This window comes from Gymnoscopelus microlampas (genome assembly GCF_963454915.1).
Source record: "Gymnoscopelus microlampas genome assembly, chromosome: 11".
Taxonomy (NCBI): Eukaryota; Metazoa; Chordata; class Actinopteri; order Myctophiformes; family Myctophidae; genus Gymnoscopelus; species Gymnoscopelus microlampas.
The window spans coordinates 46680005-46697854 of NC_139948.1; the positions used below are offsets into that span (position 1 = coordinate 46680005).

At 42.5% G+C, this 17850-nt stretch overlaps 2 protein-coding genes across 2 annotated transcripts in view; both read right to left on the reverse strand.

The window, feature by feature from the left end:
• Positions 1-2574: 2574 nt before the first annotated feature.
• LOC311054982 (parvalbumin beta-like) lies at positions 2575-6819 on the reverse strand. The gene is made up of 5 exons (XM_084071027.1): positions 6667-6819; positions 5246-5312; positions 4470-4602; positions 3506-3615; positions 2575-2876 (listed from the first exon to the last, which is right to left on the reverse strand). The coding sequence occupies exons 1-5, from the start codon at positions 6802-6804 to the stop codon at positions 2851-2853; spliced, it is 474 nt and encodes a 157-aa protein (XP_083927153.1). The 5' UTR covers positions 6805-6819; the 3' UTR covers positions 2575-2850.
• Positions 6820-9160: 2341 nt separating this feature from the next.
• LOC311055735 (uncharacterized protein) overlaps positions 9161-17850 on the reverse strand; it is a gene marked incomplete at its 5' end in the record, with an annotated part of 17522 nt that continues 8832 nt past the window's right edge. Inside the window, 5 exons of the mRNA XM_084072003.1 lie at positions 9161-9303; positions 10087-10196; positions 10927-11059; positions 12077-12143; positions 13477-13541. Of these exons, the coding sequence (XP_083928129.1) occupies positions 9278-9303; positions 10087-10196; positions 10927-11059; positions 12077-12143; positions 13477-13541 (401 nt within the window). The 3' untranslated portion in view covers positions 9161-9277. The remainder of the gene's footprint in view (positions 9304-10086; positions 10197-10926; positions 11060-12076; positions 12144-13476; positions 13542-17850) is intronic.

A 17850-nucleotide genomic window follows, 5' to 3' on the forward strand; every position in this document is an offset into this window, starting at 1 on the left:
GGGACATTGCGGACCATTTCGGTGTTTTTTTTTTTTTCATGAAGGTGGTTGCTTGTTTCTGGCGCAGGCTGTGCAAACCTGGCAACCCAGCGCATGCTGCCGCACGTTTAAGTGGCGTAGCGTCATGAGGGTCAGTGGGGCCGTGGCTCGGTCAGTGAAGACCCTGTAGTGCGGATGATATGTGGCATAGAGGGGCAGATTGTAAATCCACAGAGGAAACATCCGTGGGCTACCATTGGTTCAGCGATGTGTGCGGTCGCCCTGCGGCCCCTCCTCCTCCACCAATGTGCAGTATTGAGAGGCCTGACGTCACAACAATTGGAGCGATGGGCACTGCACTGTGGTTGGTTAGGGTACACCTAGGGCCCAGGTAGAACCTAGTTAAAGCCTGCATGGGCAAACCCAGTTAGGACCCGCCTTGGTCCCACATAAACATGGCTAGTTGGGGCCCACCTAAGGGCCAGGTAGAAGCTACTTATAGCCTGCATGGGCATCGCAGTTGGGACTGAAGTGGATGCCGCTGACATTGCTGACATGGGGTCCATATGGTTTAGCCCACCTTGAAACCATATGGGAACTACGCTGGCATGCTGGCTGTAATGCAAACGCTGCATCATACCTGCAGTGTGTAGTTTGATGTTGTGTGTGTAGCAGATATACATGCAGTGTGTAGATCAATGTCCATAGGAAAGTCAATGCCCAGCAGTGTTTTTTTTCCCCAGCAGAGTTTCTAGTGTCTCTGTGTCTCTCTGGAAGAGGTTGCACATGAACTCTGCAGCCGCACTGAGGCGCTCCAACACAAACACTCTGACATTAAGCTGCTTCACACAACAAACATCAGCACCACGCTGCTGTTTGTCCAAAAGACACAATATCTGCTCTCCCACCAACGTCATGTGTTCATTTATCGACAGCCGTACAGACTCCTTTTGACACATTTTACGTCGTTTATCCAGCTCTCACTGACTCTCCACATCGGGCTGTTATTTTGCTGCGATCAAGTCAACGATGTGAGAGATTAGCTATCACAGACGGACGGACAGGGGGTGAAACATAGTGTTGCGCCATGCCTTTCGGCCTGGCGGAGACAATAAAAAACCGAAAGTAAAGGAAATGGCCATATCTGCAACAGAAGTAGTCAATAAACTATGCTATGAAAACATGGGCCACATTGGCAAAGAATGTAAGAAAGAGGCAATCATGTAGAAAATAGCCGATCTCCAAGCTTACAAAGCCTCTGAACGTGAGGCGTTTCGAGCTTGTAGATCGGCTATTTTCACAATATTTACTTGTGGAACGGAGTCAAACAGAATGGGGGGGTCCCAGATCAAGTACGTGAATTTGGGGGGGGGGGGGGGGGGGGGGGGGGGCGGCGTGAAAGGGTTGATAAACACTGCTGTAATCGGAGCGAAATTATCTGAAATTACTACATGACCATAATGCAGCCTAACATCTGTTGCACGGGGCGGTCCTGCCATTACGTTAGTTACTGTAGTTGCTGTGGAGCGACATAGTTCTCCAGAAGACACACACAAACATACACCATCTACAATGGACGAACTGAGCAGCAATATAGACATTCACCACACGAACGTGCATTGTTGACAAAGTGATTGCACAGCCGCTGCAGGCATGACAACCAGGTTAGCGTTAGCGACATGGCAGCTATCACAGCGCCCTGTCCGTCGTGCTGCAACTGCCTGTGATGGCTACAGCAGTAACAGCAAGCTGTCTGCGATGCCATTGTCTGGAGACTGCTCTTAGCGTGACACGACCAATGAGAGTGAGCGCTGTAGTTGTTGCTAAGATACGGTGGCGTCTCTGCCCCATAGCTTGTAGATCTCTCACACATGATTGGCGTAGGCTTTGTTGCCAGGTCTGACTTTGTGTCTAAGCAATGGTCGGCTGATTTTGGCGCGCCTTTGGGCTCGTGTGCATTGTGCGCACGGCAGCGCTTGTTTAGCGTACGTCAGCGCGACGTGGCAACGGACGTGGCAACGTGAAAGGTGATTGGCTGGTGAAAAGAAACACCCGACGTTACACCAGAAATGGTGCCTGGAGAAAATGGTGACCAAAAAAAAAGTTTGGAAAAAAAGGAAAAAAACCCCGCAGCGGCTGCGTGCTGTTGTGGTGATGAGGTCGTGCGCACGGTAAACGGTACGAAGCTGCCTCCCCTTCCGTTTTGTCCGACATTTGGTGAGTAGAATTAATTATGTTGCGCGGTGGAAAAGGTGTATTGAGCAGTGAGATGTCCCCTACGCGAGGCGTAAATTCAGCGCGGCCGGCGTGGCGAGTCAGTTGGCGACATGTGGTCTGGCGGTGCGTTGTTTAGTCGATAACAGAGCTGTGGGGTGTGGACACCGAGGGTGCGGAAGTTGGTCGGCATTTATATAGTTAGATGTATATCTGCAAAGTAACTAGTAACTAAAGTTTTCAAATAATGTTTGTGGAGTAAAAGTACAATATTTGTAAAAGTACAATTGGAAATACTCCAGTAAAGTATACCTCAAAATTGTACTTAAGTACAGTGCGCGTCGTCATGTCCCGTGCATGGGGGGAAAAACTCCAATAAAACCGTAGCAAAAGAATATTTATTCTTTTTTTGTATCGTCTGTTCCTGGAAAGTGCATGGTAGATTCTTCTTTTTTTTTTACAGTAAGCAAAAGTCATATTTTAAGACATGAACACAACAATTCACAATCATCATCATGGACGGTGGGTGTGTTGCATAGGAGAAGCGTTATGTATGTTTGTATAAAAATCTTTTCATAATTCGGATGAAAATGGAGGTCATCATGACGAGAGCAGAGTGTTGTTCCATCAGAGCAGGTCTAGGGGGCGCTGTGCTGTTTATGCCTTCACCATCTGAGAGAACTCTGCAAGGAAACAACACACAATGTTATCATCAGTCACCATGTTACAGCTTTAGTAGGCTGCACTAGCCTTCCTGCTTTTGTGTATAGAGGGGCGGGTTTAAAATCAGCTAGGAGAGAATGCGCCTGATCCCATTGGTTCACCGATCTGTCTGTCAGCCCCCTCCCCCGTCAACACAACATTTGGAGCGACGCCCACTGCACTCTGATTGGTTGGGGAAATGAAACACTTCCTATACCGGGTACACCGACGTGCTGGTCCAGGCTTTTATTTTTGTTAGCAAAACTAAACAATAAAAGCCTGGAGATCGAGGCTACAGCTTTAGCAACGTTAGAGCAGTGGTCAGTGGTGGAAAAAGTACTTGCAGTTTTTACTATAAGTATCAATATTGCAACATAGAAACAAAAATAGCGGATCTACAAGCTCATAGCGCGGCACTCGGTGCCGTGCTATGAGCCTGTAGATCTGCTATTTTTGAATAGCCTAAGTATAAAATATGGTTAACGTGGTTCAAATGATTGTGACGCTATATTGGGCACCACCCACCCCCCCAAGGACCCCTGGGGGTCCCCGGACCCCACTTTGAGAACCACTGCTATAGAACAGGGGTGGAAAGAAAAATAACTTATACCATCAATGCCGATTTTGCCGTCGTTATCGGTGTCACCGGCTTTGAGGAAGGTCTTGGTCTCGGCGTCGGTGAGCGCGCGCGCACCTGCGCTGAAATTCTGCAGGAACAGCCTGGAGGACAAACAGGAAAAACAATTAGTTGAAACATAAAGAGTCAAACCAAGCAGTTGGGTTGTATGCACAATTCCCATGTTACGCACATTATGCCCGACATCACGCATTGGGATACGTTGAGCATTTTGAACTGCACTGTCGCTTGCCAACAAGAACTGATCTTCAAGCTTAAAGGGATCGTTCACCCAAAAGATTATTTTTGTTCTATCGATTAGTCACCCCATGGAGACTTGAATTCATGTTTTTGTTGCATTCCTAAGCCAATATAGTTTGATGACCGGCAGCGGTTCCTTTGTGTCTCCTACCGGAACCGCTGCCTACTGGTCCGCTGGTCATCAAATCATTGGCTTAGGAATAAGACAAAAACTAAAACATATCCATGAATTCAAGTCTCCATGGCGTGAATAACTGTCCCTTTAATTCCCATGTTATCACATCGACTCCAGAAGAGTCCCTTTATTGTTACGCACTTCACGCATGACATTGCGCATTGGATACTGTGCGTATTTTGAACCGCACTGTAGCTTGCCGACAAGGACTGATCTTCAAGCCGACAGCTTGAAGATCAGTCCTTTGTCGGCAAGCGGCACCGATAACAGACTTAATTAGCTCAGTGGTGAATGGTGAGTTTGGTCCTGTCCATTAAAAAAAAACAAGACTGACATGAAATGTAATTTACAGGTTGGCTACCAATAGAGAGAGAGAGAGTGTGTGTGTGTGTGTGTGTGTGTGTGTGTGTGTGTGTGTGTGTGTGTGTGTGTGTGTGTGTGTGTGTGTGTGTGTGTGTGTGTGTGTGTGTGTGTGTGTGTGTGTGTGTGTGTGTGTGTGTGTGTGTGTGTTGCGTGCGTTACTTGAGCTCGTCCTCCTCAATAAACCCGCTGGCATCCTGGTCGATGATGGAGAAGGCTTTCTTCACGTCAGCGTCTGACTTGCCCGACAGACCCACGGTGGCGAAGAACTTCTTGTGGTTGAACGAATCAGCGGCTGAAATGACCAGTGGTGTAATAAAGTAACTTAAGTACATGTACTCAAGTGCTGTACTTAAGTTCAATTTTGAGGTATTTCTACTTTACTTGAGTATTTCCAATTTCCAATACTTTTACTTCTACTCCACTACATCTCAGAGGCAAATATTGTACTCCATTACTACTATTTGACCACTTTAGTTACTAGTTACTTTGTAGATTTAGCTTACAAAACATGCACACAACTTCAGCCCTTAAAACTTTGGCTGTTTGAAAATAGCCGATCTACAAGCTCACAACGTGTCGCATTGTGAGCTTGTAGATCTGCTATTTTCAAAGGAGTTTTGTACATTTTATATACTCCAGATTCAGAAAACTTGTGAAATGGGACATTCTGCATAATGAGTAGGCCTACTTTTACTTTTGGTTCTTTAAGTACATTTTGATGCCAATACTTTTGTACCTTTACTCAAGTACATTTTGAATTCCGGACTTTTACTTGTAACAGAGTATTTCTACATGGCCGTATTGATACTTTTACTTGAGTAAAAAATAAATAGTAGCTACTTTTACAGTAGAGATGCACATTATACCCTCAGAATACTGAGCTAACACACGTGATTTGAGGATCGTTTGGTAAATGAAGGATTAGCTCAGGTTACCTTTGCATCCGTCCAGGGCTGCAGCGATGGCTGCATCAGCAAGTACACCGGCGAAGGCCATTTTAATCTGAGGAAAGTGACAATTATAGAGGACAACTTATCGGGGTGAAAACATTGGGGTAGGCTAAATTAATTTCCCTGCCTATGTACTGTAGGAAAATGCATTAGGCTGTAGCCTAGTTTGCACATTTTGGAATCTTACCAATTACGTAGGCTACTTACAATCACTTATTTTTCATTTCCAAGTCATTATGTCAAGATTAAATGCATCATCATCTCCATCTATTAACTTAGTCTGTTTAAGGCATCACTTGCACAATAATTGCCTTCAAACATTCATGAATAATTCTTGCTGCTTTAAAAAATGTTGCCAACGATGTTTCCAATAAACCATTACATTTACAAAGAAGCCAATAGCAATAAACGTGAATTAATCCACTTTATAGAGCTATGTGAAAACTGCACAGCCCTATTTTTGATATCATGCATATTATCATTCCAAAGTCCCAGTGGAGAAGCTGAGACGGGGCACGTCTTTCTCCCTGCGGCAGCTGCTTCTCCCCCTCTCCTGTGATCCATTCCTCCTCCTCCTCCTCCTCCTCGTCCTCCTCGTCCTCGTAAATCTCTGCCTGTCTGTCTCCCCATAAAGCAGAAACCAAACCCATTCTTTGCACCGGGATCTTTCTGAAGTCCTCTTTCAGAAGCCGTATCAGAAAACCATTTTCTGCGAGGTGTCAGGAGGGAGCCTGATGCTGTGGTGGGACGTTACGTGCCAGCTGTGGTCCCCTGCCCTCCCTGGTGCATCATCGCTGGATGTGGCTGACTATAATCCATTCAGACCGGGACAGCGTCTGTGTCATGTTTTAGATTTCTTTGGGCTTTTCAAAAACAGCAGATCTACACAAGCTCATAGCGCACGCGGCGCCAGTGAGAAATCGTGAAAATGTGTGCAAATCTTTGAATATATATTTTTTCGAAGCGAACATTTTGTAACTCAAATCTTTGCTTATGGGGAGATTCTACAAATGTCTTCTAAATCATAACTGGGTTTTTTTTTTCAAAGTTGTTATAATATGAGAGGTTCTCAAACTTTTTCATGTCAAGGGCCCCCAAAATTATATGTATTTGGCCCCCCATCTCAAAATGTCTTGTTCCAGGGACCCACCAGAAGCAAAGATTTGAGTAAAAAATGTTCACTTTAAAAAAACATATATATTCAAAGATTTGCACAAAATATTCACCATTTTTCAAAAATAGCAGATCTACAAGCTCATAGCGCGGCACTCGGTGGCGCGCTATGAGCTTGTAGATCTGCTATTTTTTGAATAGCCCAAAGTATAAAGTAATGGTTAAAGTGGTTACACAGATATGCGTTCCCCGGTATAAACGGGTTAATGCGTCCTTTCCCTTTCAAAACTCACCTCTTGTGTGTGTGTGTGTTCCTTTGTACAGAGAGATGGATGACACAGGGAAGACTTGGTGGAGTCGACTGCAGTGGTCTTCCACGGTGATCCCGGTGACCTTTTATACTTTTTCAGTCCATCGACATTTGAGGGCATTAAGCTTAGCTGACACCACACCACACCACCGCTGAGAGACAAGAGAGCGGGGGTGTGCATAAGGGGGGGGGGGGGGGTTGAAGATTTTGTCCGGTAGCCAGACAGAAGACAGGTCTATTTTGGGTTTCCCCTAAATGAAGTCACTTAAAAGGTTGCGTTTGGAAAAAAAGAGTCTTCAATATCCTTCCCAATGCTAAGAATACACTGCTGATGGCTGTGGATTGGACTGAGAGAGCTTGACACTTCAATTACCCCCCCACCCCAAGAGAACAGTATGCAGCATTTACTTTGAAATAAGACTGTTTGCTTAGTATAATAGTATAGTTGCTTTTCTTAATAAACCTATTGTTTGTGTAAGTTCTTTATACTGTCATTAATTTACAGTTGCACCACGTCTCGACCATGTTTGGGATGTCAGAAACATCTTCCCTTTGAAGTCGAATTACTTTTTGAGAAAATTGAACACTTTTTTGTCATTGAATGTCCGAAAATGTATAATTATTTTCAATAGTACATGGTCTGAATGACAAAATGTCAAAATAGAGGCACATCGTAATACCGACACTCTCCTGAGGGTGGCAGCACTGTCCTTTTGGAGGAGAGTCATATTCTTTTTTTATTGTGAATACTAATTGATTGTAGCCTGTTTATGGAGTCATTTGATAGCCCACATGGTTTATATGGATTGCATTACAGACTAGTGAGTCATGTAGTTGTGTGTAGTTGGTGGATATCCTTGTTTTACCCCTTATGATCATCAAACACTTGTGTTTTCTGATTAATATGTTTCACCAGCTTTTAAATTCCATCCAGGCAATTACAAGAGAAAATGTGGCATATCATACGAGGGCAGGGCAAATATATTGATATTACATCATGAGATTATATTGGGATTTTGACAATCGTAATAACATGATATGCTGTAAGTGTTTCCTGCTTTTAATCACCAGATCTCCCCAAAAAAAGTATAAATAGCACATCTACAAGCTTGTAGATCAGCTATTTTCTCCATGTTTTGATATCATCACAATAGGATATTATCAATATCAACATTGAGATATTTAATGGGAAAATATCCATATATTTTGATTTTGTCCACATGGCCCACCCGGCCCTTCTACGGTATATACACCCCCCATGCATGCACCCTAAATGAGTGGTGCTGTAAGCGACACCCCACCACCACATCATCATGGGTGCACCCCACCCAGCACCTTGTACAGTATTGGAGTTGAAAGTGTCGTGCTGATGCAACCAGGAGCTATTCATAGACCTGAGAGAGAGAGAGAGGCTTCTCCTTCTCCTGCAGTTGCTGCTGGCCCAGCACTTAGTGACCAGCAGCACTCTGCAGCCCGTCCACACTATTCAAATAAAAAGAAAGCAACCTCAGGGCCATGCAGTAGGACCCCCCTACATGTGAGAACTCCCCTCCCCTACTGTGGGTCCAGTTTGTGTTGAAGCAAAGCCCTCTAGCTATAGGGCAGTGGTTCTCAAACTTTTTCCGTGTCAAGGACCACCCAAAATGATGTGTATTTGGCCACGGACCCCCATCTCAAAATATTTTGTGACAGGGATCCCCCATAGCAAAGATTTTAGCTAAAAATGCTCGCTTAAAAATGTATATATATTCAAAGGTTTTCGCAAATTGTCTAGCCAAAGGTTAAAATTGTTGCGATGCTATATTAACTCATTTTGTTGCAGGGGACCCCCTGGTACCCGCCTCAAGGACCCTTTGAGGTCCCCCGGACCCCACTTTGAGAACCAATGCCTATAGGGCTCTCCCCCCCCCCCCCCCCCCCCTTTGCCAGATCTTGGCCTAAAAGTCAGCAAATGCTTCCCACCCCCCACCCCCCCCATCTGCCTATTATCTAAATGAGTGCCGGGGCCAGTTGACCTGTTTAACAGCAGACATTTTGATGGGTAAACACAGCTGAGCTGTGAAGGCATTGAAGGGGGTGTATAAGTGTTGAAGTTGAAGTGTTAAATAGCTCTATATTCTGATGTTTGCATGCAGCTGCCTTTGATTGAGTTATGTTTTTCTTTCTCCTCTGCGCTGTAATTGTATTTGCTTCTTTACTTGTTGTTTTGTTTTGTTGTTGCATGTTGTTTCATGCATCGTAGTGTCCTTGTATAAATGAGCTGCAGTAGAAAGGTTCCCATTGAAGGTTTAAAACACACCAAAAGAGAAGTATAACACCGGAGGTAAGAAGTTACACCAAATGAGTATTTATTCCTGGTTATTCACTCTTCCTCAAAAGTGCATGGTATGAGGTGTACAGTTTTTGCACAAGCCATTCTTTCCTAACACAACAACACAGCTGGATAAACGGTAATAAATACACTGTATGTGTTCCATGTTGAAGAAATTGACTGCAGGCAATAAGATATAAAAAAATATTCTTTCAGCTGGTGAATAGTGAGTGTTCTTGGAGGGAGTTTTTACGGGTTCTGTGGATCTTGGTCAAGTGGACATTTAGGACTTAACAAGGGCAGCGAACTCTGTGGAATAGAGAGAAGGAAAAACAGCCATTAGTCTCCTGGAAACAAATACATGTATAGTATATTCAAATTCATATGTCAAACTTATTTCTAATTTGGAAAATAAGTATAGGCTAATATCCGCACTACAGCTCGCTTCTTCCATCACATTTACATTATCATAGTTACTACTTAATTATAGTGCAATTGCCTCTCTCCGTCAGGAGAGGCAGACAACGGACATAAAACTTAAGGATCGTAGCTTTAAAGCATCTGTTTTCATACAGTTCCACCTTGTGTCCAGCCCTGATTCAATGTAGACAGTAGATGGGCCCATAATGCCCTGCAAAGCCTATTGTATCTACAACTTTCAGTCAAAACTGAGTGATTTATTTGGGTCAAAGGTCAAATTAGCTGTCACGGTTTAGAGAGATAAACATTTACCTCATGAAAACATTTATGAAAGTACATTTAGTGCAAAGTTCACTTAACAGCCCACTTATAAGCCATTTGGCTGGCCAGCTGAAACGCTTTTTTATCAGCTTTGCGTATAGTTACACTTGGACTTTGCAGGGCAGTTTAGGCTACCTGTACCTTGGGGAAACACTTTAAACTCCCAAGATTGTTTGATATTATACCGTTTTAGACTGATGATAGGTTCTTGTTTTTTTCCCTATGATCCTAGATTACTATTTCTATGCATTTGATGCATTTTTCCTTTGCTTATTGTAAGTCGCTCTGAATTAAGCTGCTAAATGCCTGAATTGTATGGTTTTGATCCATAACTAGAAAGAAAAAGCTCACCATCGACTCCAATCATGCCATCACCATCAGCATCACCAGCGGCAAGGAAAGCCTTGGTCTCTTTGTCAGTGAGTGCTCTGGCACCAGCTGAGAAGTTCTGGAGGAACAGCCTAGACAGAGGAAACAGAGACACAGATCAGTGTGCTGATCCACACAGTCAAATACTCCCATCCAACATGAACCCTAGTGGCACTATTCTTGGTGCGGGGGGGAGGGGGGGGGGGGGGGGGGTGAAGAGATCTGGTGTCGAGGGCGGGAAAGGAGCAGACCAAGTATAGAGCCCTGGGGGATATCCCATCCAGCTATGTATATATGGGGTTGAAGTTAACTCCAAAGGGTGTAAAACATGGACCACCATGGAGCTGTTCCAGATCGATTTGATGGGTGTTAATGAAATATTGGGCAGAATGTTAATGTGTGAATCGTAGTGAATCGGATGCTATAGCTATCTAACTCTTAAGAGGGGCATGGAACCCTGTAGCCTTTTTTTCGTAGTTTGTTTCCCATTTAAAGTTTTAAAAAGTACAGCAGATTAAAAACATGGCCAGATTATAAATTGCAGCTGTGTTGCTTATACATCACGATGTACTTCATTCAGTCTTATGCAATCTGCCATGTTTTTACCCTGATGCCGGATTTTTTAAACCCCCTTTAGTAGCTGTTGTGGTCATGTAATGTTCATGGTCTCCATAGTAACTGTTGTTGTAACTATGAGCTAATGGTGCATATTTTGGTCAGCATTGTCCAGGATCATTAGCTCAGCTGATGTGTATCGATTTTAAAAGCTTAAATTATCGTTGCTTAAAAAGCTTGAATTATTGTTGCTAAGTGTCTGCTTACTTCAGCTCCTCCTCCTCAATGAAGCCGGAGGCATCCTGGTCAATGACACCGAAGGCCTTCTTCACATCATCGCTGGACTTGGCGTTCATGCCGCATGCGACGAAGAAAGCCTTGTAGTCGAATGAATCGGGAGCTGCAAAAGCAACATGAGATCATCATCGTGAGTGAGTGAGCAGCACACCACAGAGATGATACTGACAAAAATCACACATCAACATGAGGTTTAAGAGGGGAATTTGAGAGAGGAGAGATAGCCATGTTCTCCGGGGCAGAATTGATCATTTAGAGACATTTAGTTGACACTCTTATGCTGGGCGGCTTACACGTGTGAGATCAGAAAAAGCAGGGTAAACATGAACTCTAGTCGATAAAAGGTAAATAGTCACATAAATGGAGTCAGAGAACACTGTAGTGCCTCAAAGAAACTATAGGATACCAGGTAAACAGCAAACCTAAGCATCTGTCTTGCTATCTAGATAACATCCTTAAAGCCTTGCTATGTAACTTTTGTAATGAATGAAATGTAATTATCTTAGAGCATGTTAATACAATATAACTTATACAATGAGGGGTGGTTATATTTTTGACCTGATGGTCAAGATTCAATTGATCCCCCGGGCAAGCTCTATTAGCTAAATGGTAAAAAAATGTCAGCAGGAAACCGGGTTCAAATCCGGGGTCGAAGAGGAAAGTTGCATAGTGCTGCTTTAGCGTTCAAGTGGTGGAGAAAAACCAAAATAGAAACTGTTGCGCAAGCAGTTTTGTGCAACATGTTGTAATGCAATATTGGAATGCAGGCCAGGTGTATGAAAATGTACACCTCGGGGGGGGGTGTTACTTCAGTTTTGGGGTGCTCAGAGTTTAAAGGTCACATTATATCACATATTATAAGTTAATATAAGCTTCTGAGGTTCCTGAAACATGTCTTTTAAAGTTGTTTCCTGAGAATACAACTGGGATTATGCATTCTGGCGTTCCTCTACTGTTTCTACTCGTTAGCTTTACATTTTCAGTTCAGTTATTTTCTTTGGGTGACTGGGTGGTACAGCAAAGAAAAGGGTATAGTATTTCAAAAAAAGGTTTTTGCCCGCTATCATAGCTGTTAATCGTGAAGTATGTCTTTTTAATAATTGGTAGTTCTTTCTCTTACCCGCACAGGCAGCAAGGGCGGCCGTGACCTTAGCGGCATCGAGTCCAGCGAAAGTCATCTTTGTTATCTGACAAATATAAAGAAGAAAGGAGAGAGAAGTGTCACGTTAGATATGAGCATCATAGACAGTTGTTATTATTCTGTGGTCTGGTTGTGGTACAGCATTCATTTTTGTTTAACCACTTAAGCCCTGTTGTAGTGAAAATTCTTAAAGTTGATGTTTTCTAAAAGATGTTCAAAAACAATTCTCATAATTTCATGGCAAAATAAATATACAAAGGTTTTTTTTGGCGGAAAAGTGAAAAAGTCTGAAAATTGTTAGAAACCTTTTGAAAGATTTTCACATTTAAAAAAAAATATATATATTATTACATGGCCCAAATAGGGGCAGCAGGCTTAAAGTGGTTAAGGGCAAGCTCAGTAAATGCTGAATTCATGTGATTAGAGCATATCTGAAATGACATGATAAAATGTCTGCACTGTATATCCTGTATAAACTCAAATGCATCCATGAATTTGTCAAATTAACCATGAAAAGAAGTTCTATAGTTCCACTGACTCAATATCAGAGAATGTTTTGATGATTGTCACCATTTTGGAAAGCCATTTTGAAAATGCTTAAAATGTTCGAAATAAATAAAAAACAGTTTGGAAAAGTTTGAAAACTACATGCCCCGAAACAGGGGACGGCGAGTGGTTTAAAACCTGACTGTCGGTTTATGAAAGGGAATATAAACTTGTAAAATGTTTTAGAAAGGGCTTTAGCTTAAAGCCTTGTAGCCCCGTAGCCTCCTTGTGTAAGGCCTACTAGTATACGAGATAAGATTTAACAATACTAATACAAATCCTCAATGTATCACAACCAATAGTCTTATCTCCCTGTCCAGTTTAATGCACTGGCTAACATTAGCTGCTGGTCAGGAGGCAGGCAGGCCTCGTTACATTTCAAGCTGCCAGCTCTGCGCTGCAAGGCGCCCTGCTGGCAGGGCAACCAAAGTGCCCGGATAAATGCCAACCTCAGCACCAATGCCACTAATAACAGGCCTATATAAACCAAGCAAAAACGATAAGGATAAAACGACCCGTGAGAGACAGCTTTTGGAAAATGTCCTTCTCAAGAAAATAAAATGTTGGCAATAAATAGCAGTGAAATTATATTATCCACAAATGGTTATTCCTTCCTCAAAAAGAAAAAGGTCTCCTCTTTGCACTGAGTGCTGCTGCGCTCCTGTGAGATCCAAGTAGATTCTCTATTTTATAGTCCAATGGTGTTTTTGATTGAATTCCCCCGTTCATTTTCTCAACCAAGACCATTTCTTTCTTTCTTTCTTTCTTTCTTTCTTTCTTTCAAGTTTGAAGTCCTGCATCAACATCATCGTTTCAGCCGTCCAAAGACTCACCTTGTTGCGCTGCGTTGAGGCGAGTGAAAACCAAGAGGAAGACTCTGAGTGAATGTCGAACTGTGCTGCCCCGGACCCCCTTATATACCCCCCGGGCAACACCATTTACAGCCCGGAAGGCCTGAATCTGCAGGAAGGAAAAAATGTGTCTAGTAGTAGCAAGCTATTTTGGGGTCGGGGGGGCCTAACCTAACACATGAGGCCAGGTTGCTGCCATGTGTGCCGATCCTGAGGCCTACCCCCCCCACCCTACGTGAAACCCGAGAGCCTGCGACCCACTAAAAGTGACTTCACTTTGAGCATCTGATTTTTGATTGATACGAAACGCGTCTGAAAATAGTGGAATGTCTTATATTTACGGCCCCTCGGTTCGTACGAGGTTATGGATGGATTTTGCTCCAGGAACTGATTTATATTTGGCATGTTAAGGGCCGATGCCACCAATGCCTATATTGGGTCATATATTGGGTTTCTTTTCTGTACGTGTAAGCTTTACCTAAATGCCATGTGAGCTTGCACCTAAATGGCATGGATACAGCAGGATAGGTGGGCAAAGTTGGACATTTGGGCAACAAAATTGTCTATTTTGTCCAAAATGTTTGTTTAGAATATGTGAACATGCACGGTACATCATTATCAACAGACTTAATTTTATCCTTCAACTTGTTACATATACAGGTTATATACAGGTTTTGTAGCAACGTGTAGCAATTGTAGAAATATTAGACCTTAATTGTCGAATGTTTAAGCATGTTCTGATCATGTATACTTTACTTTACTTGAAAACATTTTCCAAATATATATATATATTTTTTTTTTACATTTTGGAGGAAATAGCCAATTTAACACAGAGGTGCCCACCCCTCCTTGGTGCCCACCTATCACGTTACCAGATGGCATTATGCATGCATGGCACACTTTGATACAATCCAGGAGCAGGGGCCAGTATGGCCGACTAACTGCAGTGGAGGAGCCAGGAAGGAGGTAATTAATAGGCTATTGGATCTAAACCCCGTAAAGAAAGGGTTTCAATGCAATATCTGAAAAGCAAACCAAGCAATAAATTTGTCATCTTGAATGTCATCCCCGGGTGATTAAGAGCGTAACACGGTCTGTGGGACCCGCCAGTGACAGGATGACAGCCATCAATCAGCTTCCTGAGCACGCAGGAGCCTTTCCAGGCATAGAACCGAAGCTGTTTAATGATTCAGCTTCGGTTCGTATTGAAGTGAATCGGGTTTCACTGACTGTCGCACGCACGCACGCACGCACGCACGCACGCACGCCTGCTGACGTGCACTCTGTGCGTCTTGACTTGACTGACTGAGGGCCTGGCCTTAGTAGGAAATGTGCAGAAATCATTGACACAGCTGTGTGTGTGTGTGTGTGTGTGTGTGTGTGTGTGTGTGTGTGGTGGAAGAAGTACTCAGATATTTTATTCAAGTAAAAGTGTCAGTACCACAACATAGAAACAAGTAAAAGGCCTGTGTTCAAAATGTTACTTGAGTAAAAGTACAAAAGTATTGGCATCTACATATGCTTAAAGTACCAATAGTAAAAGTACTAAAATGTTTGAAAAAAGCAGATCTGCAAGCGACGCGACGCATTGTGAGCTTGTAGATCTGCTATTTTCAAATAGCCTAGGTATAAACCTAAGGTATAATGTAATATTTATTTATGTCTGAAAAGTAACAAGTCATTAAAGTTTTCAAATAATTGTAGTGGAGTAAAAGTACCTCAAAATTATACTTAAGTACAGTACTTAAAAGTAAATGGGCTTAGTTACTGTGTGTGTGTGTGTGTGTGTGTGTGTGTGTGTGTGTGTGTGTGTGTGTGTGTGTGTGTGTGTGTGTGTGTGTGTGTGTGTGTGTGTGTGTGTGTGTGTGTGTGTGTGTGTGTGTGTGTGTGTGTGTGTGTGTGTGTGTGTGTGTGAGACACTTGTGAGGTGAGGGGCCAAATGTCTCCAGAAGTAGATTTAGGGGTTGAAGGTTGGAGTTGTGCCAATTTAGCTACTTACTTACTTACTTAGTTGCACGTTGTCGTCGCACACTGAAAATAGCAGATCTACAAGGCGACACATTGTGTGTGAGCTTGTTGATCATTTTCAGTGTTCAGTTTATAGGGTTAAAATGGCTATCCTAAAAATGTTGACGTCCTCACAAGTATAGGCTAGTAATACGAACCTGTGTGGGGGGGGGTGTGTGTGTGTGTGTGTGTGTGTGTGTGTGTGTGTGTGTGTGTGTGTGTGTGTGTGTGTGTGTGTGTGTGTGTGTGTGTGTGTGTGTGTGTGTGTGTGTGTGCGCGTGTGCGTGCGTGCGGTGGCCCCCAGTGCGCGTGTGAACAAGCTAGCAATATGTATATTCATACACTTGGCCTGGTTCCAATATGATTGCATTTCAATGCCGTGCGCGCATTCTGCACGGGCAGCAGACTGTCTCAACTTCAACCAAGTGGTGCAAGGTATCAAAGTACATTTACTTGAGTACTGTACCTAAGTAAAAAAAAGTAAATAATAATAGTATCTGTACTTTAGTTGTATTTTTGGCAGCGGTGGAAAAAGCAACAAAAAAAATCCCTTAATTAAAAGTATCAATAATGCAAAGTAGATATACTCTGTTACAAGTAAAAGTCCCATATTCAAAATGTACTTGAGTAAAAGTACAAAAGTATCGGCATCAGAATGTACTTAAAAAGTACCAAAAGTAGATTAGCTATTAAACTAATAATTAACTATATTAGTTTTATAATCAAAATAGCTTATTTTAGTAGTAGTACTAGTATGTAACTTATAATTATCAAATTAATTACCTTAGCTTATTGATAGTATTATAATCTATTATATATAATAGCTTGTAGATCTGCTATGTTAGTACTTTTACTTTTGGTACTTCAACCTATATGTTGATGCCAATACTTTTGTACTTTTACTCAAGTAACTTTTTGAACACAGGCCTTTTACTTGTAACAGAGTATTTTTAGAGTGTGGTATTGATACTTTTACTTAAGTAAAACATCTGAGTACCTTTTCCACCACCGGTTTTGCGCCTGTAAACCTTTGATGTGACAATAAAGATCATTCTGATTCTGAACACCCAGAGTGTGAGAGTGGAACCAAATCTACATATTCTTTATTTAACCCGGTTCTAAGCAGGTTCTCGCTCTCATTTAGGGCATTGGTTCTCAAAGTGGGGTCCAGGGACCCCCAGCGGTGCTTGAGGGGGTTCCAGGGGGGCCCCAGCTAAATGATAGATTAGGCACCAAATGGACCCTTATGGGTCTGTAACTCTGAGAGTGTACAAATGGAACGAAATGGACCCTAACGGGTTCATTTGGTTCCATTTGTACACTCTCAGAGTTAAATTAAAGAGGTGGTGCCATGGTTTTGCACTTTTTCTGTTTTTCATGTGTCTATGAGGTTGATAGAACTTCATTAAGCCCCCTGGTGGTGTTTTTATGGTGTTTTATGTCTTCTCTGACTATTTTGAGTTTCTACCTGGAGGCTGAAACCTTGAGGGTCAAACGTGCCAATAGAAAAACAGCGCTTAAGTGACAAAGTAAAAACATGCCCTCCCCCTCATTATCATAACACAACAGGTGTGGGTATGAGGAGGAGGAGGTACTAGGACAGGTGGGTGGTGCTAAGGTGGTGGAGGAGTTGCTAAGGTGAGAACCAGGTATACTTAATGAACTGGAGGCGTGTCCACATAAAAACATAATTTTAACAATTTCTGTACACTTTTTTTTTTTAAATCTTCCTACTAGTATAACCATATAATACCTGATATGTTTGGGGCGGGGGGGCGGGGGGGGGGGGGGGTCACTGAAAATCACGGCACCACGTCTTTAACATTGAATTTTACAATATGAATTGGGATGCCGGAGATAGAAATGCCATTAAATGGGGGTCTGTAGCCTAAATGCATGTCAAACTGGGGGGTCCTTGAAATTAAAATGGTTGAGAATCTTTGAGTTATCAAACTTTTAAATGCGAACGACCCCCAAATGTATTTGTGTGAGGACCCCCATCGGAAAATATGTTGTGCCATGGGGGCCCCCAGATTTAGAACAGAAGACAAAGTCTGATCTTTTATTGTTATTCATTATTATATAATAAATTAAATACAATATCATGTTTCTAAATATTTAAAATAAAATTGCCAATCTACAAGCTCCCAGTGTATGGCATCACAGTGCTTTGTGAGCTTGTAGATCTGCTATTTTTGAGTAGCCAAACTGTAAAAAATAGGGTTACAGTGTATAAGCACAAGAAAACATATAAAAAAACAAAATGACACGAAAAATGTAATAAAATAAATGATGCAGTTGTGATTAGTTATATTCCATAAAGCAGTGGTTCTCAAAGTGGGGTCCGGG

Bases quoted from the DNA above. Each gene is read 5' to 3' on its own strand.
- LOC311054982 (XM_084071027.1), bottom strand. From the start codon at position 6,804: ATGCCCTCAAATGTCGATGGACTGAAAAAGTATAAAAGGTCACCGGGA. The intron at 3,616-4,469 runs GTAACGCACGCA...TTTGTCCTCCAG, and splicing joins ATTGAGGAGGACGAGCTCAA to GCTGTTCCTGCAGAATTTCA. The intron at 2,877-3,505 runs GTATAAGTTATT...GTTTCCTTGCAG, and splicing joins CGGCAAAATCGGCATTGATG to AGTTCTCTCAGATGGTGAAG.